The following is a 25,688-nucleotide window of genomic DNA, read 5'->3' on the forward strand; positions in this document are numbered from 1 at the left end:
AAAAGGCACCTAGGCCTGAGGTGAAAAACTATGAGGGCAAAAGAGCATCTATCCCCCAGGCCAACACCATAAAAATCTAGTGGACACAAAAAGATAAAAAAGGGTATGATCGGCAAAAAGGGGACAAAATAAATAATGAATAGGAGGGGCTACGCAAAAGGCCAGACAGGTCTAACACAGACCCCTACATTTTTAACCGGGCCTCCCTCAGACAGTGGCCGGGGAAAATCAGCGGGCCACAGAGTCTCCACAAAGTCAGGTGGAAATTGGCCGTATAGGAGGACTTCTGATTTCCCCTCAATGCATTTTAGCTTGGACTGTGGAAGCCATGTAAACACGGCTGAGAGACAGTTCTGTGCAATGTCTGTGCCTAGGACGGGGCTGTTCCAGGTAAACAAAAGCTGGGTGTCGTCAGCATAGGCCATAATTTTGGCCCCCAGCTCTTCAGCCAGTGTGATCAGAGGAGTCAAAAAGATGTTAAAAAGCAAAGGGCTGAGGGTCGAGCCCTGGGGGACTCCCGTTGTGACCTCCTTGGCCGAGGATGAGAAAGGAGGTATCCAGACCTGCTGGGTACTTGTGTCCAGAAAGGACTCCAGCCAGGAATGCACCGCACCCGAGATGCCAATGGCAGAAAGGCGAGAAAGGAGAAGTTGGTGAGGAACGGTGTCGAAGGCGGCAGAGAGGTCCAACAAAATCAGAGCCGCTCTGCCGCCTCCATCCAAGCACTCCCGGATAGCCTCAGCCATTTCCACCAGAGCTGCCTCAGTGCTATAGGATGTTCTAAATCCTGACTGGGCTGGATGTAGCGCCCACGAGGATTCCACAAAGGCATCTAATTGGCAAAAGACAACCTTCTCACAGACCTTCGACAATGCAGGTAGCAGAGAAATAGGGCGATAGTTAACAGGGACAGCGGGGTCGGCCGTCGGCTTCTTAAGTAATGGTAGAAGCTTGGCTTGTTTCCACTGTCCTGGTACAGTCGCGGCCTGGAGTGACCAGTTGTCAATGGTCGTAACCTCTGTGCAGACAACCTCAGCCACTCCTGCTAGAACTCTGGCCGGACACGGGTCGGAGGGCGATCCGGACTTAAGGGATTTCAAAACAGATAGCACGACAGACTCCACAGCCGGAGTGAACTGTGAAAAAATGTGGTGAGGGGGTAAAACAAGAAGGAACTGGGAGGTGGTTCCGCAAAGGCACCAGTAGATCCAGACCTTCTTGGATTATTTGTATTTTATTAATAAAGAATTCAGATAGCACCTCACACCATCCAGCAGAGGCTGAAATGGCCTTAGCTTCCGCGCAGGGTGACATGAAGCTTTTACCAATAGAGAAGATTTCTTTTCCATTGTTATTGGCCTTCAATATTCTGTCAGTATAGTAAGCACTCTTCGCTTCCCTGACCGCAGCCTAGTAAAGTCTCTGTACAGCGCGCAGCTCGGATTTAGCAGCAGTACAGTAGGCTATCCTTCACTTATGTTCCAGCTTCTTACAGCCCAGTTTCATCTCCTTTAAAGCAAGGGAGTACCAGGGCTGAGAGGGAGCTAGCCGGTGAGCCTTGGAGGGAAGGGGTTTGCCAGAGGATTCAACCCCACGGCCGACCCATGTGTTAAACTGGTCAACCGCATCCTCCAAACTGGAAGCAGGGTTGACCTGAGAGTGCTTTAGGGCCACCATTAGTCCCACGGTATCAACCTTACGGGCGAGGGGGCCGGAAGGAGCAAAATGCCTACCGGAAGGTCTCCCGGTGTTCCAGGAGAAGAAAATCAATGAATGATCAGACCAAGAAACAGGCAGTGGATCATCCACCTGTAGTTCAAAGTTTGAACAAACTAGGTCGATCAAGTGGCCTCTCGAATGGGTGGGTTTAGCGACCCACTGGGTCAGCTGTGTCAGGGTCAGAAGGGCTGTGGTACGCCACCGCAGTCCCACCTCCTCTCCCCGTCGTGCGATTCACGCGGGCTAAGCGATACCCCCTGGGGACAGCAAGTTCATCCACCGGCTCACAAGACTCACCGAGCCATGTTTCGGTGATGAACAGAGCGTCGAGCTTATAATCAACAATTAGGTAAAAGATGTTATCTGCATGTTTCACCATTGACCGGGCGTTGATAAGGGCTAACAGCACACCCTGCTCCTGCTCCTGCCCAACTAAGCGACCTTTGCTACCAGAGTCAGTAGCTAGGTGAAAGCTGCAGTGATGGCACCCTCCAGTCAGATCTAGAATGGCATCACAGCATTTCTGACCTGTGCTGGACATCGGGTCCAAAGATAGCAGCTCAGCCCGCATATAGACCAGTCGACCCGTCATGGCTAAGAGAGCAGACCCGGCAGCATGACCGGCCCTGGGCCCGATCGGCACGCAGATGGGCTTGCCTTTGGCGCGCCCGCTGCGCGCACGGTATCCCATCTGGTTTTAAAGGGTAGAGGCGGCAACTAGAACGCCAACCTTGGCCCCGGCAAAACCGGAAGTTGACTCCCTCCACATCAATCGGGACCAGTGAGCCCACGGTGGAACGAGGAGTGCAACCGGCAATTATACAGAAACAAATGTGAGTAAAACCACACGTCTGGCAATCAGTTTAAAATTAAAATTCTAGCGTTCAATTTATAGCAGCAACTCTAATAACGATTTAACAGCAGTGAGTAGCTCAGAAAATCAGGATTCTAAAAACGGTATGGAGTGGAAGAGAAATTACAAGCCATCACTGCCACACGCGCGTCCGCTGCACACACGGTATCCCATCTGGTTTTAAAGGGTAGAGGCGGCAACTAGAACGCCAACCTCGGCCCCGGCAAAACCGGAAGTGGACTCCCTCAACATCAATCGGGACCAGTGAGCCCGCGGTGGAACGAGGAGTGCAACCGGCAATTATACAGAGAGTCTGCAGAGACTTCCTACGCCAACAGGCATGTGTTACAAGAAGGATGCAGGAGGCCATGAGGTCCAAACGCCTCAGAGTCAATCTCACTGAAATCTAGCACAGAGGCTGAAACATCTGAAACATAGCCAGAATATCCTGGACTCGGCGCTCAGGAGAATAGGCCTAAATCCGCATGGTGTCCAGAACGGCCCCAATGTAAGGGAGTGAATGGTCTCAGGTCTCACTTTGGCACGTTTATAGTGAACCCCAACGAATGTAGGAGTTCTGCCGTAGTCTGGATGTGGGAGACGACAGCCTGGGGTGAGCTCCCCTTCAATAGCCAATCATCAAGGTTGGGAAGACTGTAACCCCTGACGTCCGCAGATGTACTGCAACCACTGCCATCACTTTTGTGAACACCTGAGGGATGCTGGTGAAGGCACAGGGAAGCACAAGCCTAAAGTGCCCGTGATCCACTATGAACCGCAGTTAGCGCCTGTAGGCCAGCAGGATGGGGGATGTGTAAATTTGCGTCCTTCCATTTCAGTGCCACCCCCAGCCTCCAGAGCACACAGGACCTGAGCTAGGTTGAGCATTTTGAACCTCTCCTTTTTCAGGAAGAAGGCACAAGACTAGGATATGATGAAGGCCGCAATCCTTTTTGGACGCCGATAAGTAGTAGGAATCATGATCTACTTTTTTTTAATAAACTTTTTATTGGTTTGACAATTAGGGCATAATACATTCCTATAGCACATATACATGGATGTGTTTATAGCTACAAAGTTTGGCGACATTCCATACTTCAACAATACTTGTTGGCACCCCAGTAGTACAAGTGATCTGTGTTCGAGTTCGTACCACGTTTCCCTTCCGTTAGTCGGACACATCATCCCTCTCGAAAATAGGAGGGTCACATATATATCCTCTTAACTCGTTCCATGCTCCCCACATTTCATCCCATTTGCGTGAACATCCGCGGTGGATAAAGACCGCCTTCTCTGCTACCATGGCTTCATCCACGACCCTGCACCATTCCCGGAGTGTAGGTGTTTTCCCCGACCCCCACAACCTAGCAATATTACGTTTGGCAAAAATCAGTCCCAGCATCACCCAGTCCTGCGCTTGGTGGGCAAGATCATTAGGTTCCCATATATTTAACAAACATCACTTGGGGTCTGGTAGTAAAGATATTCCCACTGCTTGCGAGATATTACGCATCACCTTAGCCCAGTAAGCTGCAATTTGTGAACAGTGCCAAATGGTGTGATAGAACGTGCTCTCCTCCCCACAGTTTCTCAAACAGAACTGATGTTGAACCAACCCTATTTTGAGGAGAGTGAGTCTTGTGTAGTAGGAACGATGTAGCACTTTGAGTTGCACTAACCTTAGTCGTGAAGGTATGGCTGCTTCTCGCGGGGATGACAATGCCACTTGCCATTCCGCATCGTTGAAGTCTCCTAGCTGCTGGGACCATTTTTGCCTGAGCGTTACCATTGGCTCTGGCAAGTTATTAATTAATTTCCGATAGGTGAAGGAGGTAGCCCTTTTGTGCATGTATTCAGTCAGAAGCCTATCTTCCAGAGGAGTAGTCTCCGGTAGGGTAGTGCCAGGTGGTATGATTGCCTGTCCTGCATGTCGAATTTGCAGGAACCTGAACATCCCAGTTGGTTCTAGTTCGTATTGAGTCCTTAGGTATTTAAATGTAACCACTTCCCCCTTTTTTCCAAAGATCGCCTACTGTGGAAATGCCTATGGTGTCCCAGTTTTTGAACCCTTTACTGTTCCTAAGCCGCCCAAGCTGCTATGAATCCCAAAGCGGCGTCATCTGCGTGATTACTCGTGTGCATTTTAATCTACTTTGTGCCCTATACCATAGGTTAACCGTGTGCGCTGTCGGGCCAAGCAGGGAGGGGGGACTTCGTTTATGATATAATGCGGATAGTAATCCATCCTCCCCAAAACCCTTGTCTGTCTGCTAGGAACGCTGAGTCTGTCTGGGGGGCATGAATACATTGATTAATTATCTTGAGATGACCTGCCCAATAATACAGCTGTATATTTGGTAGGGCAATCCCCCCCATCATACCAGCTTGAGCAATGCGTGCCGGCTTATTCCCCCACAGCAGACTGGAGACCTCAGCTGCTATTGCTTTAAAGTAGGTTGGAGGAACGGCAAACGGGGTGTTTTTCAAGATGTATAAAAACCGGGGGAGTGCCATCATTTTAAAAAGCGCCGCCTTTCCCAGCAATGTCAGCGGTAGGTTACGCCAGCACGCCGTGTCACGCCTGAACCATTCCAGCGGGGGCTTTAGGTTTTTCCGGTAAAATTCGTCAAATTCGGGCGTCACATAAATGCCCAAATATTTAAAAGCTTCGACAGTGATTTGTAGTGGGCAATTCTCAGGTAGTGATGGTGGAGGACCATGTGTGGGTCAATGGTTAGAGCGGCAGACCCTGATGCAGAGTTTTGGCCCGGGACCAAGGTTCGATTCCCGCCTCGGCGGGTCTTGGGCTCAATTTGCTCGGACCTGACAATTCTCGCCTTGGTGCCTATTCCAATCATGGGCCCCACGCTGCAACTCTGGGCAATAGCTTGCTTAACCTCAAACACCGGCCCCAACAGCGCTAGGATGCCTGGCTTCACCCTGGGGGTGCCAAGGAGTAGACACGTCACAGGGAAAGCCTTTCAAAATGGTCTGGCAGTGTGTCCACTATGTCTTGCTGGGCATTCACCAAGGAACCAGACAGAGTGTGTAATTGGGCCGGCGATTTGCATTCCTGGCCCCAAAACTTTGGAATTCCTTTCCCCTCTCTCTCAAAACCTCTAATTCTCTCATTCTTTTCCGTAAAACCCTAAAAACATGGCTTTTCCCTCAATCCAGCTAAGTCCCCCTGGTCTTTCTGTTTCCAACCAGAGCCAGGAAACCCATGGTGTCAGCGCGCTTTACAAATTCCCCTTACAATACAATACAATACAATACAATACAATTGCACAATCGTTCTGTCTGCCCGCTCCTTTTTATCTCGCCAGGCTAACAGTTTACCTGCCTTGTCACCTAATTCCTATATCGTGTGTCGGGTTGTCTGAAGGCACTCTTTGACCATCTCCTTCTGATAATCGAGGAACTCGCATTGTTTAAGACGCACAGACTGCAAAGTTCGGGGTGACAGATTTTCGGCATGTTGATCATTGGCTCTAATGAGTTCGGATTCTATATTATCAAGTTCCACCTATTTTTCCCGTTTATGTCCAGTGACCAACGCTATAGCCTGCCCACGTACAACCGTCTTATAGGCCTCCCATAGGATGCTAGGTGACTGAACTGAGGAGACATTTTCCTGGAAATACTGTTGTGTCGCCCTATTGATGTCCTTTGACACATTGGGAATGAGTAGATATCTTGGGTATATGGGATGGATGCGCCATCTTGTTGTATGTTGGTTTGTGTATGTCAGTACTATCGGTGAGTGATCAGATATGCCTCTGGGTCGGATCTCAACATTTAACACTCTCGCCAAACCGACCGGTGAGGTTAAAAAATAATCAAGAGAGGCTATTGTGTACTCCTGACAGAAAAGTGTATTGTTGTACGGTGGGGTGCCCGTACCTCCATGTATCTGTAAGGCCAAGTGCGTCAACCAATCCGCGCATATGGGAAGTGCCTGTCGTGTTTACTTTTTCTCCCCCAATTATCATCTCCCCCGCTGGGAGAGTAAGCAAAAAGGCTGTGAATGCAGGGTGGGCTACTGCGTGAAGGGCTGGTGGAATATATACTGAAACTATATTAAGGGGTCTCCCCTCCCATTGGCAAGTGACAGTTGCGAAGCGGCCCTGGTCATCAGTCCGGGTTTGCTGGATTACCAACTGAAACTGTTTTTTTAATCAGAATACCTACACCTCGTGAACCGGAAGAGAAATCGGAATGTGCTACCATTTTATACCCCTAACGGTCTAATGCCTTACATGCTGAACCCACCAAGTGTGTCTCTTGTAATAGGGCCACTGCAGGCATGCATCGCTTTAAGTATTGCATAACTAAACCTCTTTTTATCTTATCTCCTAATCCATTTACGTTCCACGTGAGTATTGTCAAGGGGGTCACTGGGGCCATTGAGGTGGTGGCCAGACTAGGGTCCTGTAGGTCTTGCATGGTCTCGTTTGCCACAAGTAGCATTTAGTGTCACTAAAACCATAATGCGGTATGCCCCCAGAACATTAGCAGCCATTTGACCCAATGTAGGTGCCCTTCCGAACCTCAGAACAAACACAAAAACAAACCTTATCAACAGTTCTCCCCATCCCACCCCCCTCCCTGCCTGACTGATTCAAAACTACCCGCCACCCCAACCATGCAGAGTGCTTAATACCCTTCCCAGTCTCCAGTTGAGGGGTTAGAGCGAGCATCTGCTGCCCCCTACAAGCCTTTAAGATCAACCCGTCCCACAGTCCCCTCCTCACCCTCTCTCATCCAATCGAGCAATCTCAGATTAGTGAAGGATTTTTGGGGTAGTACATAGCGAGGCCAATAACAATATTAAAACAGTGCTACCACCGTCTCTGCCGGACATAATACAGCCACGCCGTCCTTTAGCAAGCAGCAAACCTCCAGAAAATGTTGTTACTCCTGTCCTTCACCCACATTGTGATCTTTGTTTCTAGAGTCATTCCCTCTGGATCGTCCAGGCCGAGTGGCCTTCCGCCAGCCCTCCAGCCATTCCTGTACTTCTTTAGGCGTCACAAAAAAACACGTTTTACCTTCAGCCTCCACCCTCAGCTTGGCCGGAAACAGCATGGAGTACTTGATTCCTCTGTCATGAATAGTCTTTTTAACATCAAGAAAGCCTCTGCGTTGTTTTGTATCCGCCGCCGTGTAGTCTGGAAAAATCGTGATGGTCGCGTTGTCTATTCTCAATGGTGGAGCAGTGCGTGCCGCTTGTAGTATTGCATCCCTGTCCCGAAAATTAAATATGCGGGCAAGGATTAGTCGAGGAGGAGCCCCCAGCTTGGGCCTGCCTCCAGGGACTCAGTGTTCCCGTTCGAAGGAGAAGTAGTTGGACAAACCTCGTGGCTGTAGGTGGTTCGTGACCAGGTCTTCTACAAATAAGTCAAGGGCAGCACCACCTGACCGTTCTGGCATGCCACTAAGGCAGATGTTGTTCCGTCGCGATCTACCTTCCTGATCCTCCAGTTTTACAGCCAGTAGTTTGTTATCTGTCATGAGTTGATGCACTTGTTTCTTGATGGTGGAGGCGTCAGACGTAAGCGCCGCCGTAGTGGTTTCGACTTCCGACATTTTTGTAGACATTTTATTGAAGTCCGCCCTGATGAGAGCGAGATCCACTGCAAGAGTCCCAATGCGAGAATCCACCTCATTTAATGTTGTCATGATGTCTTGCAAGGTCACTTCTGGCGTCTCGCCCACACTTTTGTCGATTGCATTTTCCACTGCATCCGTGTGTGCTTTAGCGTAGGCATATTTCTCCAGCTTTGACTGGTTGAGGCCTTTTCGTTTCTCCCACTCATTGTGTTAGTTTAAAAGTGTGTGCGCCAAGTTTGGGGGGCCGGAGCGTTAATCACCGCCGCCTGCCCGAGGGCTATTCTGACCCACATGGCCTGTCGGTTTTCACGCCCCAGGTCCCTCTCTCAGCACCTTAGGCAACCTCGAGTAGTGTAGCCTGTACGTACTTTTGTGAGCCTAATCCAGCGTTGCCCCAGCCGTTTGGCATAAAATGGCACCCGTCACTAAGTCTTCCTCTGCAGGTGGGGGCGCCGGGCCTTGGTGTGGCCATGAGCCAGTGGGCAGCCGGCGCCCGTGTGATGCCAGGTATGGAGATAGGCCAGGAAAAATGGTAGCCAGCAGGTCCGCCACCCCGTTCCCACTCCCGGCCACAACTACGGCGGCTGCAGCCTGTAGAGCTGGTTTCCCCCCGGCACCAACAACAGCAGTCCCGGATCTCGTGCGGGATAAGCGGCCAGGAGAGTGACGCCGCTTCACCGTCCCCGGGTGTCTTCGGCCGCCGCAGCTCCGTGCGGCGGGCAGGAGTAGCGTTGTTGCACTCACCGGTGTGCGATGGGGCCCGCCCAGGAGTTCCTAACGCGCTGTACCGCCACAGGGTGAGTGGCCTCTAGCAGCGGCACCCGCCGCCTCCGCCCCGCCGTTACTCGGCCAGGGAGCCGAACAGGCTTCGATGGATTGTCTTGTAACTCGAGGCCCCGGCTTGCCTCGCCGCACCAGGCAACAATATGTTGCACACCGATAGCACCTTCAAAAAGAGTCCTCCGCAATCCAGGACCAGATCGCCCGGTGCTCAGCGTGTTCCGTCACCTTCAGCTCGTGGACACGGGTGGGAAGGCTGCCGGATTAATGTACGGATCGACGGGGTTAGTTCAGGGATCACAGAGCCTCCCTAGGCTGCGGCCATTTTCATTGGCTGCTAGCCACGCCCCCCCAATCATGATCTACTTCTGATGTAGACACCTTCCTGATGGCTCCTTTGTCCAAAAGAGCCAAAACTTCCTGATGGAGCAAGGAGAGATAGTTCTCTGTATGAGATAAAAGGCATTAAATATATGTGATAATTATTGGATGTGTTAGGTTAGGTTATTATCGCTTGTATAGCGCGCAGATGCCGCAGCCAAGAGGCGTCCCGGCGCTTTCCGGAGATGGTAAACACAACACAGCAAGAGTAGACCAAGTAAGAAAGCTAAACTGAAGAAAATAGGAAGGTTTTCAGACCTAGGTTTTCATACCTAAAACTTTGTTAAATTTCGGCAGGCCGAAATTTAACAGTACAAATATGTACGCTATTTACTGTACCATGCACATTTTCGTGTTAAACACCAAAATCTGCATGTTATTCCCCACAAACTCATAATAGGTGCTATTTACCACACCTGATAAATAACATACCCCATGGTGGTGCCCTAAATAGCACATATTCCTGTAGCCAAAGCCTATGTGTGAAAGCAGCCAGGTGAGCATAAGCATAAATAAATGGGTAGATGAATGGATACCTGATTGCAAGGATGAGTGATAAAGTGTACCGATACTGCAAGGACGAGTGATAAAGTGTACTGATGATGCATTGAGTGCATGGAAGGAGAGATGCGTATGTGCATAAATTGAAGCATCCTTCTATTAACCACTGGCACATTCTGCTTTCATCTACTGGAACATCCAAATTAAACAAGTTACTTACCTGTACACTGTGGTTCTCCAGTATTGATATCTTTCATAGATTCACATGCTTGTATCTTTCCCTTCGTCATGGTGGGAGTTTTGCGGTAGTCAGAAAAGTAGTACTATAAGAGTACATTATAAACCACCAAAGGGAAAGGAAAACTTTAAAATGTGTCAGCATCTTTATGTAGGTCCAAACTTTGACCAATCAGAGAAGAGCCCTAGACCTCAACTCCCCAGCAGAGTCATCCAACCTCCGATTTCGCACAAGTCGGCTGAGGTTAAGAGTGCCATGAGGTAAAATGTAGCAAGTCTAGACGGGGAGGAGGGAGGGCCATATACGAATCTATGAAAGATATCAATACTGGAGAACCACAGTGTATAGGTAAGTAACTTGTTTTTTCTCCAGTATTAAATCTTTCATAGATTCAGATGCTTGTATCAGAGTAGATAGCAGTACCATTCTTTAAATCATTGCGACTAGGCGAAGATCTTCGTGCGCACTTAGAATGAACTAACTATTTCAAAACGTACGTAACCATATAGATTTATATGCATCACTAAAAACCAAGTTAATGACTATAAACATAAATATGAGAAACCAAATAGACAAAGTACAATAGAGGACCAAATATATATATATATATATATATATATATATATATATATATATATATATATATATATATTTTTTTTTTTTACACTGACGAAGCTAACTGGCGAAACGCGTCTTTCAGGGGTGAAGGGGGGTTTGGAAATGAATAAATCTTAAAACAACACTTTAACATCGGAGTGCTTGCCGTTTTTTGACCTGGATTGGTTGGATCATGTGGAGATATATATATATATATCGTCACAAAGAGAGTCATTTTAATTTTGTCACTCTCATCACGGCGTTTATAACTCACTGGAGTAAATACTAATTGAACTACCAATACCACAAGGCTCAGGGTAAGTCTACGCCCACCGGGTCATGTGGCTGAAGTTCTTAAGGAGTGCCTTCTCGTAATGCCCAGCTGAACATTTGGCCTCTGATGAAATGCGAGGCAGCATGAAACGCGTCAGGCCTTTGAAACTTTGGTAATGATTTCACCATTCTGCATTTCTGTTCCTGCAATTAAAAACGTAAACTCACCTACAGAGTGTGGCTTTCCTAAATGGGATGACTCTCTTTGTGACGATGCATGAAGGCCGTTTCCCGGTCGTAGGAGAGCCCCGCCCTTGAAATGTGTAACGGTGCCGCAGTCAACCTACGTGCGACACCAATGGCTGTAAGGTCGTTTTGCAGGACATGAAAGGGAAATGCGGCATGAGTGCCACCTTTCCAGACCCACTGTGGATTTTAATTTTGTCACTCTCATCACGGCGTTTATAACTCACTGGAGTAAATACTAATTGAACTACCAATACCACAAGGCTCAGGGTAAGTCTACGCCCACCGGGTCATGTGGCTGAAGTTCTTATGGAGTGCCTTCTCGTAACGCCCAGCTGAACATTTGGCCTCTGAAGAAATGCGAGGCAGCATAAAACGCGTCAGGCCTTTGAAACTTTGGTAATGATTTCACCATTCTGCATTTCTGTTCCTGCAATTAAAAACGTAAACTCACCTACAGAGTGTGGCTTTCCTAAATGGGATGACTCTCTTTGTGACGATGTATGACGGCCGTTTCCCGGTCGTAGGAGAGCCCCGCCCTTGAAATGTGGACCGGTGCCGCAGTCAACCTACGTGCGACACCAATGGCTGTAAGGTCGTTTTGCAGGACATGAAAGGGAAATGCGGCATGAGTGCGACCTTTCCAGACCCACTGTGGATTTTAATTTTGTCACTCTCATCACGGCGTTTATAACTCACTGGAGTAAATACTAATTGAACTACCAATACCACAAGGCTCAGGGTAAGTCCACGCCCACCGGGTCATGTGGCTGAAGTTCTTATGGAGTGCCTTCTCGTAACGCCCAGCTGAACATTTGGCCTCTGATGAAATGCGAGGCAGCATGAAACGCGTCAGGCCTTTGAAACTTTGGTAATGATTTCACCATTCTGCATTTCTGTTCCTGCAATTAAAAACGTAAACTCACCTAAAGAGTGTGGCTTTCCTAAATGGGATGACTCTCTTTGTGACGATGTATGACGGCCGTTTCCCGGTCGTAGGAGAGCCCCGCCCTTGAAATGTGGACCGGTGCCGCAGTCAACCTACGTGCGACACCAATGGCTGTAAGGTCGTTTTGCAGGACATGAAAGGGAAATGCGGCATGAGTGCGACCTTTCCAGACCCACTGTGGATTTTAATTTAGTCACTCTCATCACGGCGTTTATAACTCACTTGAGTAAATACTAATTGAACTACCAATACCACAAGGCTCAGGGTAAGTCTACGCCCACCGGGTCATGTGGCTGAAGTTCCTAAGGAGTGCCTTCTCGTAACGCCCAGCTGAACATTTGGCCTCTGATGAAATGCGAGGCAGCATGAAACGCGTCAGGCCTTTGAAACTTTGGTAATGATTTCACCATTCTGCATTTCTGTTCCTGCAATTAAAAACGTAAACTCACCTACAGAGTGTGGCTTTCCTAAATGGGATGACTCTCTTTGTGACGATATATATATATATATATATATATATATATATATATATATATATATATATATATATATATATATATATATATATATATATATATATATATATATATATATATATATAGATATTGTACCTCACCTTTACGGACAAAGGCTTTCCAGCTTTCTTATGGCAGAAAACAATTGCAGAAGAGATCCAACTTGTAATGCTGCTCCTTGGGCCTGCCATTTCCTCTGAGAAGTAAAAGATACAAAGAGTTGATCTGATTTCCTGAAAGTCTTTGTTCTATAGATATAGAATTTGATGCATCTCTTTACGTCTAAAGAATGCAACGCTCTTTCAGCATGTTTGAAGGATTTTTAAAGTACGTTGTGAGCACTACCGGCTCATTCAAGTGAAAAGAAGTTGGAACCTTTGGTATAAAGTGAGGGTTTGTTCTTAACATTACTTTGTCTTGCTTGAACTGAAGAAACGATTCAGCCACAGTGAAAGCCTGAATCTCACTAATTCTTCTAGCCAATAGAAGAGCCGTCTTCCATGACACGTACTTTAAGTCAGCTTTGCGGATCGGCTCAAAGGGCGATTTCAGCAATTGGGGCAGGACTGTGTTTAACTACCAAGGAACTGTTGGGGGCTTCAAGGGTGGGAACACTCTGAAGAGGCCCTTCATCAACTCTTTAACAATTCTCGTCGACCACAGCTAGAGTTTCCCCGGTTTTCTGCGAAACCTGGAAAATGAAGCCAGGTGTACTTTGATTGATGAATGAGCCAACTTTGACTTTGCTAATTGAAGTAGGTACGGCAATACTTGCTCCAGAATGGACTTGCAATCCAGAGCCATGCCTAGATCTGTGAATTCATAGCTGTGTAGTTCCAAGCTGATAAACTCAGATTTTATCTGGCTGTTATACATGGACAGTAGGTTTGGCAATGGTTGAAAGAGAATGTGTAGTGATATCGAGCATTGGAGAAGCTCTGGGAACCAGAACTGCCTCGGCGATGCCGGAGCTATGAGAATAAGATGACGTGGTTCATTTTTCATTTTGCTCAGCAACCTTGGGATGAGGAGAAACAACAGGAAAGTAGAGGCGAGCATCCCCGTCCACTGCATCTGCAGAGTGTTTCCCCAGGAGTTTGCCTGAGGAAACCTGCTGGTGAACTTTTCGCGCTTCCTGTTGCTTGCTGTCGCGAAGAGATCCAACTTTGGAGTAGCCTACAGTTTGAACACTTGCCGCAGCTGTTTCCAATATAACTCCCATTTGATAAACCAGGAATTGGTTCTGCTTGAAGAATCTGCAAACTCGTTATCCACGCCTTGAACAATCTCTATCTGCAACAATATGTTGTGCTGAAATAGCCATTTCTAAATTTCCTGTGCCTGGTCTGATAAACGTGAGAGGCCTGGAGCCCCCTTGTTTGGCCAGATAGAACATCGTTGTGGTGTTGTCTGTTCTTACCAGAACATAGGATCCTAGAATTCTTGGAAGGAATGCCTGCAGTCCCAGGAAAACTGCCCTCAATTCCAAGAAATTGATGTGCAGTTGCGTTTCTTGCACTGACCATTTCCATGGATTTTCAACTCCTAAAGATATGCCCACCAACCGTCCATTGAGGCATCCGTAGTCCTAATCTAACTGGCCTGTATTGCCTGAAACGAGAGGCCTTTCTCCCACCATGACAGAGCCTGTTTTATTGCCTGAGAGATAAGGTGGTGTCTTCGAAGGAGCCCTGTGCCTGAACCTACTGCATGTCTAACTGCTCCTGGAGAGGTCTCATGTGCAGCCGACAGTTCGGAATCAACGGAATGCATGATGACAGCATCCCCAGTAAAGAACACTCTTATAGAAGTCGGCTCTCTTGCGTGCAGAAGGGTTGCTAAGTTTATTATATTGTGTTTTTGTTCTGAAGCGGGAAACGCCTTCATTAGCCTGGTGTCCAGAATCGCTCCGAGGAAAATAAGTTTCTGACTTGGAACTGGGCATGACTTCTCTACGTTGAGCTGCAAGTCTAGAGACTTGAACAACGGTTGACAAGCCTGTGTAGATTTTCTTGCAGAGTGGAACAAAAGCCCTTTCACCAACCAATCGTCCAGGTAGGGATAAACCTTGTGGCCCTGCCATTGCAGAAATGCTGCTACTGGAACCATGTAAACTCTCAGGGCTGAGTGAAGGCTGAAGGGCAGAACCTGAACTGGTAGTGATCCCCAGCCACCTCAAACCTCAGGAATTGGCAATGTTTTGTATGAATGGGAATGTGGAAGTATGCGCCCAAGAGATCGAGGGAAGCTGAGAAATCACCCTTGTTCACCAATTAGAGAATCTCTTGCAGGGATAAAATTGTGAATGATTGTTTCTTGATGTATGTGTTCAGCTAACTGAGGTCCATGACCTGTCTCCATTTCCCACATTTTTTCTTTACGAGAAAAAAATTTCAATAGAAGCCCTTTCCTCGCTGAAGAAAGGAACTCTTTCTATTGCCCCATTTTTCAGCAAGGTTGATATTTCTTGCTTTAACAAAAGAAGATGATGTATTCTTCTTGAGGGTGGAATTTGAGGAGGCTTCTGGGCAAATTCTAGGGTGCAGCCTCGATGGATGATGTCCAGAACCCATTTGACTTTGTAATGGTCCGCCATTGGCCCAGAAAAGGAGAAAGATGATGACTGCAGGGGCTGAAGTCGAGATGAGGTGGCTGGCAGAAGAAAAACATATTTTCAAAAAACAGGGGTCCTTAGTAAGGAAGGAGAAAGTTCAGACAATTAATATAGACTACATAGGACTATATTTTTAAGAATGCCCAGCCGGACACTTTAATTTCCTAATAACAATGATACAAAAAGGGAATAAAACACGAAGTGTGATGAACGTGGGACACCAGCCGATGTCCGGCTAACCCACTGGGGGAACAAAAACAGGGGAAGGAAATATTCAGGCAAAATCAGGTCATCTAACAATTCAAAATCATAAGAAGATAATCCACAGTATACACATATGCATGTTCAATTTGTGTGTTAACTATGCATTTAGTGCATTTGTTGTCGCCGATGGTTCGAACCTCACAAATTATCGGTTCATCCTCAGGACAGAAATGATTGCCTAAAGAATTAACAATTTAGCTTGAAACCACGGTCGGGATAAGCTGAAAATCACTTAGCCAACAGTGGGCAATATTTCGAGTGAATTTCAAAAGGTGGGGCCAGCGTGAATTGAGAGGAATCCGAGGTAACGGTGAGGCACTACTCCCCGTGAAGGTTGCCTCACGTCGTGCAAGGACCCCCATTGTGGACCTGCATTTCCTCGATTCCCGATCCTTGGACCAGGGCACCGTTCCCTCGGATTCCTCTCAATTCACGCTGGCCCCACCTTTTGAAATTCACTTGAAATATTGCCCACTGTTGGCTAAGTGATTTTTAGCTTATCCCGACCGTGGTTTCAAGCTAAATTGTTAATTCTTTAGGCAATCATTTCTGTCCTGAGGATGAACCGATAATTTGTGAGGTTCGAAACGTCGTCGACAACAAATGCACTAAATGCATAGTTAACACACAAATTGAACATGCATATGTGTATACTGTGGATTATCTTCTTATGATTTTGAATTGTTAGATGACCCGATTTTGCCTGAATATTTCCTTCCCCTGTTTTTGTTCCCCCAGTGTGTTAACCGGACATCAGCTGGTGTCCCACGTTCATCACACTTCGTGTTTTATTCCCTTTTTTGTATCATTGTTATTAAGAAATTAAAGTGTCCGGCTGGGCATTCTTAAAAATATAGTCCTATTTAGTCTATATTCATTGTCTGAACTTTCTCCTTCCTTACTAAGGATCCCTGTTTTTTGAAAATAAGTATCTACCCAAGGTCCTTAGCTTATTGCGCCCTGGGTTCCCTTGTATTGTTCCAAAGGGAAAGGCAGAAGAAAAACATCACTGCCGTCTAGAGGAATCTTGCGATTTTCCTCACGTTGAAGGCTTGCGTCTTGCTCATTGCTGACTGTATGACACATTGGAAGCACGAAAGTGCTGTTGTTGTGGTCCTCATATTGAGGTCTATAACTTTGATGGGAATATGGTTGAAAATTGTATGACTGATAGGATGATCTCTGTTGGAACTGTTCTCTTCCTTTACTTCCACAAAAGGACTGAAAGCGCCTCTGTTGCAGCGTGCCTAATGAGCGCGCTGTCTCAGTATCCTTTTTGATAACTTGTAGCTCCATGTCCACGAGTTTCTCAAATAGGTTCTCCCCGAAGGGCATGTGTAAAACCTTTGATTGGACTTCAGGGTGGAAGGACGTTGCCCTAAGCCAGCCCGGTCTACGGAGGACAGCGGCACCTGCCATTTGTCTGAAAGCAATTGAAGATAAATCAATTGCTGAGCCAATTACTTCCAAAGAAGCTCTAGCGTCTTCTTGTTGGAGGTCTTTCGCTTCCTTCTTTTCCTCTTCGGGATGATGTTCAAGAAGAGGTGCGAGATCTGACAATAATTGACGGTCGTATCGTCCTAAAATCGCTAAGGCGTTAGAGGCCTTGATGAAAGTGGCGGCCATAGTAGCAAAGCGTCTGCCAATGCTGCCAAGCCACTTGCCTTCTCTGTATGGAGGCACTGACTAGGAGATTGTGGATTCCTGGAGCGCCTCTGTGCAGCTTGCATTATAACCGATTCCGGCCGAGGATGTCCAATCAAACACGCTGGAGCAGAATCAGGTGCTTTGTACTTCTTTTCCATTCTAGGCAACACAGCTGGAACTGATGCCAGATTCCTCGATCTTCAAACCTTCGTTCCATATTGTCAGAGGATCGAGGACTGCAGTCCTGTAACAGACTTTTCCTCTTCCCTACAGGACTGGACTGGCCCCTTTAATTCCTGCTTCGCCTACGAGGCGGCCTGCCCCGCCTCTATGACGGGGAATCCTGTGTTCCAATCAGGAGCGGCTTCGGGAAACAAAGGCGGACACGGAAGACGCCGTCTCGCTGGTGTTCGGGGAGATTGCCGCCACGAACGGAGGAAGGAGAGGAGCAGAGGAGAACCCGGAGGACGAGGCTTCCGCGAATGGTATCCAAGAGGATCCGGGAATTGCAGCGGCTCAGCCTAAAGAAGGTCCGGAGGTCCGGAGGAGCCAGGACGACACGGCGGAGCAGGAGGTCACCCCGGAGCGAGGACAGCAGCGAGGAGAGGATGACCCGGGAAAGCCAGGAGGCCAACGATATCGCCCAGCCACGCACAGGAGGACGCTTGGCTACCTCAGGTGCGTAACCGTTTGCGTACCTTGTTCAGCTTCAAGCGGGGAGGGACCGGGTAGGTGGGAGTCGACAGACAGTGTGAGGCATCTGGTTGCACTGCACTCTCGGGTGTCTCGAACATTGGTGGTGCTGTCTGTGCAAGTCACAAAACGTACTCCCTCACTCCCCCTTCCCATATCAAGTGCTTCTAAGTGCTGTGTAGTAACAGCCACGTTTGTTTTCTTTTGTGCTTTACGGTGGGAGAGCTGGAAGACGGAATCCAGGGAGAGAGTCACGGCGGAGACCGAAGCCCCCAGGACAGCCCCCAGGATAGAGACTGTGTGCACCTTTTCTTTTGGACTGTTGTGCTGTTAATAAACAACCCTTGCCCATATCCTAGTCTTGGCTCTGTCCATCCTTGTACCAAAAGGTTACACATATATAATCCACAATAGGTATGAATCAAACAGATTTCTTAGCCGGGTCCTTAAAATCATAAAAGAAGCATTCTGTTTGCACCACAAGCAAAAGCCGATCGAATCTTCTAGAGGCCCTTTCCAGTAATTCGTGGAAGCGACCAATATCCCTTGGGGGAGAAGCTGAAGGCGAAGAAAGAGCGTCAAAATCATCCCATTCCTGGCCAAAGCAGTCTGGGTCCTGACTGATCTCACCCTCCCTCAGGCTGATTGTCAGCTTCACTATCGATGTAATCGTCTTGAATAGTAATGCACTGAGTAGCCTGGCTCTCTTCCTGCACAACAAGCGGAGGAGTAACCATTGGCGGTGGTGGAGTAACCTGAATGCCGAGCCCTCAGGTGTCAGCGGAACTGGAGCGTTAGAGTCCGGAAATCATTTACAATAATCATTGAGCAGGTGCCGAAGGTCGGTGACCAGGGGGGTTGGCACCAACATGGAATCCCTTCATACCTCCAGACGATCCTCATAAGCTTCATACGGACAGTCGTCTTGGAAAGAGCCGTATAGTTGGGCCCTTGGACGGCCTGTGAAGGAGTAATCCCCTTCCTTATACTCTGACGTGTCCTGCATACGCATCTCCTCTTCTTCATCTGTTTCCTGGCATTTAACCCTGAGCTGTGAAGGGCTATAAGCTGGACCGAATTAATTTTCATCTCCTGATTCTTCCCTATCAGAAGGAGAAGGAGGCAAATGTGATATCTTTGGATATAGATGTAAAACCTCAAGACTTTTGGATAAAGTGGAAGCTTTTTACCTCCTGTTTTTGATCCAGCAACAACACCGTCGACGACGGAAGACGCCTGAAAGTGATCGTCATCGATATCGGCAGTCTAGGGGGGGAATTAAACACAGTCATCGACGGAGTGCCCGTTGATGGGGACGTGGACGATGACGTCGCTTGTGCGCTCATCGACGGCGCTTGTGCGCTCGTCGACGGGGCTCTAGGCGTAATTCTCGATGTAGTGGTCGTGGTCGGTGCTGGCGACTATGCCATTGATGAGGAAATCCTAGTCACCATATTCGTCGACGAGGCAGTTACTACAGCCGTCGTCGATGCAGTCGTCGCCATAGACATCAATGGGGACTTGGCTGAAATTCTCGACAACGGGTCCTTTGAATGAGTTTTTTTCTATGACAAACCTTGTTTTAGAGGTGTGACAGGCAGAGAAGTAGCAGAAGGCTTCATCGGGCCAGAGTAGTTTTGCTAAAGAGCAACTTTATCTGCAATCTCTTAGGGTCAGCCTTGTATGAGGTAGAGCCCTCTTTTTTACGTTTCCTCTCAGCTGAGGATGGCCCAGGACTCCCGTCCACATCAGATCCAGAATCAGATTTAGATTTTTTCTTTTGGAGCCATAATAACAATCTGGCTTCTCTATCCTTTAGAGTTTTGGCTGAAAATGTTCTGCAGTATTAACAGTCCTTGGCTGTATGTTTAGGATAAAGGCAATAAAGACGGTCCTTGTGGGGGTCTTCAGAGAAAAATCTTACCTTCCAACAAGACCTGCAAGGTCTAAAAAGCCTTTTCTTACCTCCCGCTGACATTTTAGAAGCAAAGAAGGTAGAAAAACAGTACCTTAAGGTGAATTCTAGCAGGGTCAAAGGTTCACTCACTGACAAACTGAGCAGAGCTCAGGGAGATTCCCATACACACGACATGCGGTTAGAAATCTGTTGACTGATGGCTCTGCTGGGGAGTTAAGTTCTAAGGCTCGTCTCTGATTGTTCAAAGTTTGGACCTACATAAAGATGCTGACGAATGTTAAAGTTTTCCTTACCCTTTGGTGGTTTATAATGTTCTCTTATAGTATTACTTTTCTAACTACCGCAAGACTCCCATCATGACGACGGGGAAGATACCAGCATGTGAATCTATGAAAGATACAATACTGGAGAACTGCACACACAAAATCTCACCAAATGTAATAAAATATTCAATATAAGCCAGATCTTTTTCAATGTTTGTTTTGGAGTGTGAAACCATTGTAATAATAACCTTCAAAGTAAGAGAATTCTAATATATGCTGTTTTTTTATAAACTAGAGTCCTCCACTAAAATGCACAGGAATATGTAACAATTATTTAGAAAATACGAATGTGGTATCAATTAACAATGTCATGTATATGTAGATTTTAAACACACAGAGACTGTACATAAAAAGAGCAAAAATGTAAACTTCACCTTCGGGTCTTCAACAAGTGTTACAACTCTTCCAGGCTAAGGAAAAATAGAACAATACATTATTACTTGCATACAAATGCACAATCACCAACTCGTTTAACGGTGAACTGAAGTATCTAAAACGTGCCAAGTACGCTTTCAAATGAAATACAACATCCCCTTGATTTTCTGACCAACTCTTAAATGGAATAGGCCATTTTGAAAGAATCAATCTTTAGTTTCATTGGTGCCTGCTAAAAGTATATTGCTTATTGCTCACCAAATTTATGCTGACTCGAACATCTAGAATTCTTATAGTCTCCACAAATTACCATTCAGGCTATCCGAGATCCAATGCCTTAACTACAGGCTTCCAACCAGAGTGAAGTAGATGAGAACCAAAAATGTATATGTCAGGTGCTTGAAGTTCACTATATCTTATAAGTTTGAAACAATGGTGTGTATTTCCCAAATGGCGATGGTTGCAGAACTTGGTCACTGCATCTTATTACTAAAGTTAGTACCTTCATCCAGACCAGTCTTCATAGAACAGAGAGACCTAAAGTAGCAGTTGCGGGTAAACCAGCAAAGGCCTGCAGTTTGAATACACACCAGAGGCTGAACTAAGGTGACTTAGAGCTGGATGTCTACTTTCTGCGGACTTTAATCAAGCCAGACCCCAAGCTTTGTACAGCTGCTTTACTCTAAAGCTCAGGTGTTTGGAGCCAACACGATGGGAATGGTGAGTGACAGACTGAAAGCGTCTCAGGCTTCCATACAGATTTCTGTTACCAATGCTCTTTGAAGGGTAACCAAGAGAGTGTGGGCAATCAATCACAATAAAAACTGCATTTCTATACAGCACAAGAATCTGGGATTCCATCCACAGTAATGATAGTAGTTGAGTTTTGAGCACCCATTGGTAGAGATTGAGTACTGTAAATTCAAATGCTACCTTCTGTTTGAAACGCAAGCAAATAGAGTGTCTTGTTCCTATAATGAAAATAACGTCAAGCCCACCATTTCTTTCGCTACTCTTCCTTTGGGTATGTAACACCCGTAAATATTGAGTAATGGGCATGGGCATGCAGATATCCTGTGCAAAATCAGATCTCTGCAAAGCCTTGCAGTGAAGGTAAGTGGTGGGTTATTCTGTTAACCACACCTACTGCAAACCCCCCCACCAAATGTATTGTATTATCTAACAAAGATTTTGTAGCGAGTCTGGAGTTTTTAAACAATTCTTGCACTTTTCCTGATCAAGGATGTATATCAAGAGCAGAGACACTGATATAAACACGATTTGGTGTCAAATTTTACTGAAGAGACAGCTGTGGTCTACCACAATTGTTAGATAGTATTACTCTATTTGCAATTTATCTACATTTGAGATTCTTTATTTAATACTTTTATTTTGCCATGGTCCTATCAAGATAAGCATATATTTTAGCCCCTTATTCTTTATTTTGATAAACTATTTTTTCCAATCTAATGTATGTGTCCAGATATCCCATCTTTCATTTTTTAAAGTTTGAACTGTACTCTCCTCCCTTAGGTTCGCCATTTTTCTGGGGGTAATGCTTGATGTCAATCACTAGCTATCAGCTTAAGGGTGTTGATTGATGACTCGACTGTGGCGTTAGACTCGCTCCTTCAGATTTACGTCCCTCCATGATTCAAAGTGTACAAAGAAGGGTGGAAAACCTTGTGCATACCCTGCCAAAATCTTTGCAACACCCTCAAATAGCATTTTCGGAAACAAATAATGAAAGCATAAACATTTGAAAACACAATCTTTTTACACAGTTTACACTAGAACGGTATATATGGCAATTAGAGATGTTTTCAAACTACGAAACACTTAAAGGTGGAAGACAAACACAGAGCACATTAAAATAACTCACCAAGAACACGTTTTTAAACCTCAAAGAGGAAAGGAAAAGAGAACAAAATGCACACTCTTGATCAGTACTGGGAGAGAAACAGTGAGCCGGAAGGAAACACTACCCACAAAACAAATAACATTTTTTTAAAAAGTATCCGGAACAAAACTTGGCTCCAGAAACAGTGACACCTGGACCCTACTAAGAAAATAATTATGCCTAACAGGTTTAAATGACACCTGTTGAAGTGTAATTCAAGCCGGCAATTCAGATCATGTGTGGGGTAAAACCACTGAAAGGGTAAATCATAGTACACTCATAAACAAGTGAGCACAGTGATGTATTCCCCAGGTTTTTATCTGCATATTAAGTTTTAGTTAAGCAGGCAGTGAAAGGTAGGTTTATTACACCTGGCTAACAAAGATGTTTTAAAACATGAGAGAGATGGGCCATTGCCCCAGGCCCCACCTTCCAAAGAGCCTTTGATAAAGTGAACTTTTACTCTATAATACTTCTCTCTCATCTTAAAATGTAACATATAATTCAATATTATTTAGCATGATATGGACTGAATTCTGAAAATGGGTAATAAAATTCAAGATTGTTCCTACAATGGCCTCTAAAAAATGTCTTGCCCGGGCCCCCAAAATCCTTAAAATGACACTGCTGGTGAAAAAAGACTTTCAGAATGATTAAACATGTTTTTAATTTAGAAAAAAGCTAAGTGACAACAACGACCAAACGATTAACTATTTCGATTATGTATCATTTAAATGTAGTATGTGCGCACATGTAATACCTGAACTTAGTAGGAACACAGTTCCAAGTGTATTAAAACAGCACACACCACCTACCCCCTATAAAACAAGACTATCCTCTCAAAGGTTATCAATATGCTAAAGGCCTTCAAAGGGGGCGTGCGTTTGCCAATCCAAGTGAAAACAGATTGTCTCCAGCCAGAACGATCTGCACAGGCTAATGCAGCCACTGCGAGGGATTTGAAGTTTACGATTAAAAAAGACCACCCTACTCTAAATGCAGCAACACTCAAAAATACCCGAGAAGATGAAATCTGTGTACCTCCAAGAGTTTAAAAATAAAAAGGCAAAAGTCCTTTTATATGAGGAACAGGGAATTAGCGAAAGGCAAAAGAAAACTATGGATACAAATATCTTCATTTTCGAGAGGGGCCCTCCTTGTGTGGCACAGTTCCTTCTACGAGCAAGTACTTTCTTAAAACCCTAGTATGTGCAATGATAACCAATATGACAGATATCATATATGTAATCAGGATGATTAAAAATTGACTGACCAGTTTCTTCCTTGGGGCTCGGCTAGCACACAAGTAATCCGCTAGCACCCAAGCAGCACATTACAAATCCCTTTAATTAAACTTTAATATGTTACTGCTGTAAAACATACTTATTCAGTTTATCTTGCTATTGCCTGTGACCAAGAAGAACTTTGTCTCCAGGACGCGCTGGAAGTTTTGCGTGTTGCCATTAAAGTATCCTTATCACCTTGAGGGACCGCAGTGTTTCAAACTGGTCAGTCAACTTTTTATGTAATCTGATTACATATATAATATCTCTTTCTGTCATATTGGTTATGATTGAAGTAGGTTGAAAGCACAAAAGAAATGGGCTACCTTTTTGAAAAAAGGTCATAACAGTGGTAAAGAAATTAGGTATTTGGATTCACCTCCGTATGCCCCTGAAAGCAGGGAAGATGGCGACTTTAGCACAGCAAGCCGCTGGTAATGCCATTTTGAGGGGTAAAAATGACACTTGTATCCTGAATTTTTTTCCCACTCAAACTTACATATATTTGGCAATTTTCTGGTTCTCTCCAGGGGAATCCCAAAAACCCTGGCTATCCTTACAATTCTTAAGATGTTGAAAAAAAAAGACACAAATTTGTAGAGGAGACCTTATCTGGACAAAAAGTCAAAGCACGAACTTCCCCAAATAACCAAAAAAGAGTTCAGCAGTGCGAAGGAGGGGGTGGGGGCGGTCAGTGGTGGAGGGCCAGCGGTAAAGGGTATAAACATGGTGTTTTTCATCTGAGGCAACAAGCACATCATATCCCAGATGTGATGGTTACCATTTGGGAATTGGAAGTGAGCGTGAGTTAATATTTTTGTTTTCTTGCAACCATAAGTTCAATTACAATAGTGTTGGCATGTATGCATACACTCCTGCTTTTTAACTGTTTTATCTAATCTGATGCCTTATGCATGGTCACTAAAACTAATAGCAGCGGAAAGCACTTAGAAATGCCAAAATAGAAAACAAAACCCCAGACCTTTTCCAAGTCTTCTCTTTGATTTTCTAACGCTTGGCTTTTAGAATCCATTACTTTGCTTATTTCTCCAGGAGTACTGTATTCCCGTTTCTATGAGAAGGGCAGAGAAACTTAAGGGACTGTCTGTGCATTTTGCATGTGCAATAAAAGGTTGAAGCAAATATATACCTCTACATGTAAGAAACTCGAACGGCTGTGGAGACAAGCTTACCTGCCTGCGGCAAAAATTGATCTGCGAGCCGCACAAAAGGATTATTATGCGGCGATTAGAGCAGCTACTATGCTGGGAGAATTGAAAAGGCTAACAATAATAGCAAGGACATTTTTTCCATTGTTCAGAGCTTCCTTTCGCCATGTGCTGCCCAACCGGTGCTGCCCTCATCTGCTTACTGGTGTGAAGAGCTCTCCTCTTTTTTGTAGATAAAATTGCTAAAATCCAAGAGGACTTGCTTGCTGCCCGTGACAGTTTCAAGTCCTCACCAGCACTACCTTATCTCTCCATGCCCAAGCCAGTTGAGCAGTTTGCTGCTTTCTCCCCTTCCACTGAGCCAGTCATCCGGACAGTACTTGAGGCATTGAAATCAGGGTCCCCCACGGATCCCTGCCCTGCCAGGGTACTTGGCGGGGTGGCTGATACAGTATGTAGCGAGGTTACCCGGATTGTTAACCTCTCTTTCTCTTCAGCTACTGTCCCGCTGTGCTGGAAGCAAGCCAAACTTCTCCCGCTTTTAAAAAAGGCTGGGTTGGATCCTGATGTTCCATCCAGCTACCGGCCTATTTCACTGTTGCCGTCTTTGGCTAAAGTCTGCGAGAAAATTGCTTTCCGCCAGTTGGATCAGTTTATTGAGTCCTTCCCAGGCTCTGCACCCGGCCCAATCAGGGTTCCAAGCCGCCTATAGCACGAAACGGCTTTGGTTGAGGTGTCTGAGGCAAACTGGGAGTGCCTAGATGGAGGTGGCAGAGCGGTTCTGATTTTACTAGACCTCTGCCGCCTTCGATACGGTTCCCCGCGACCTGCTCCTTA

General features: G+C 46.0%; 1 protein-coding gene across 1 annotated transcript in view; it reads right to left on the minus strand.

Annotated features, from left to right (window-relative positions):
- The window catches only part of CHAC2 (ChaC glutathione specific gamma-glutamylcyclotransferase 2), a 187,389-nt gene that overhangs the window by 75,619 nt on the left and 86,082 nt on the right, over positions 1–25,688 (minus strand). The window contains exon 2 of the mRNA XM_086927736.1: positions 20,499–20,534. Coding sequence (XP_086783862.1) covers positions 20,499–20,534 — 36 coding nt within the window. The remainder of the gene's footprint in view (positions 1–20,498; positions 20,535–25,688) is intronic.

Source organism: Lissotriton vulgaris, chromosome 6 (genome assembly GCF_964263255.1).
Source record: "Lissotriton vulgaris chromosome 6, aLisVul1.2, whole genome shotgun sequence".
NCBI lineage: Eukaryota > Metazoa > Chordata > Amphibia > Caudata > Salamandridae > Lissotriton > Lissotriton vulgaris.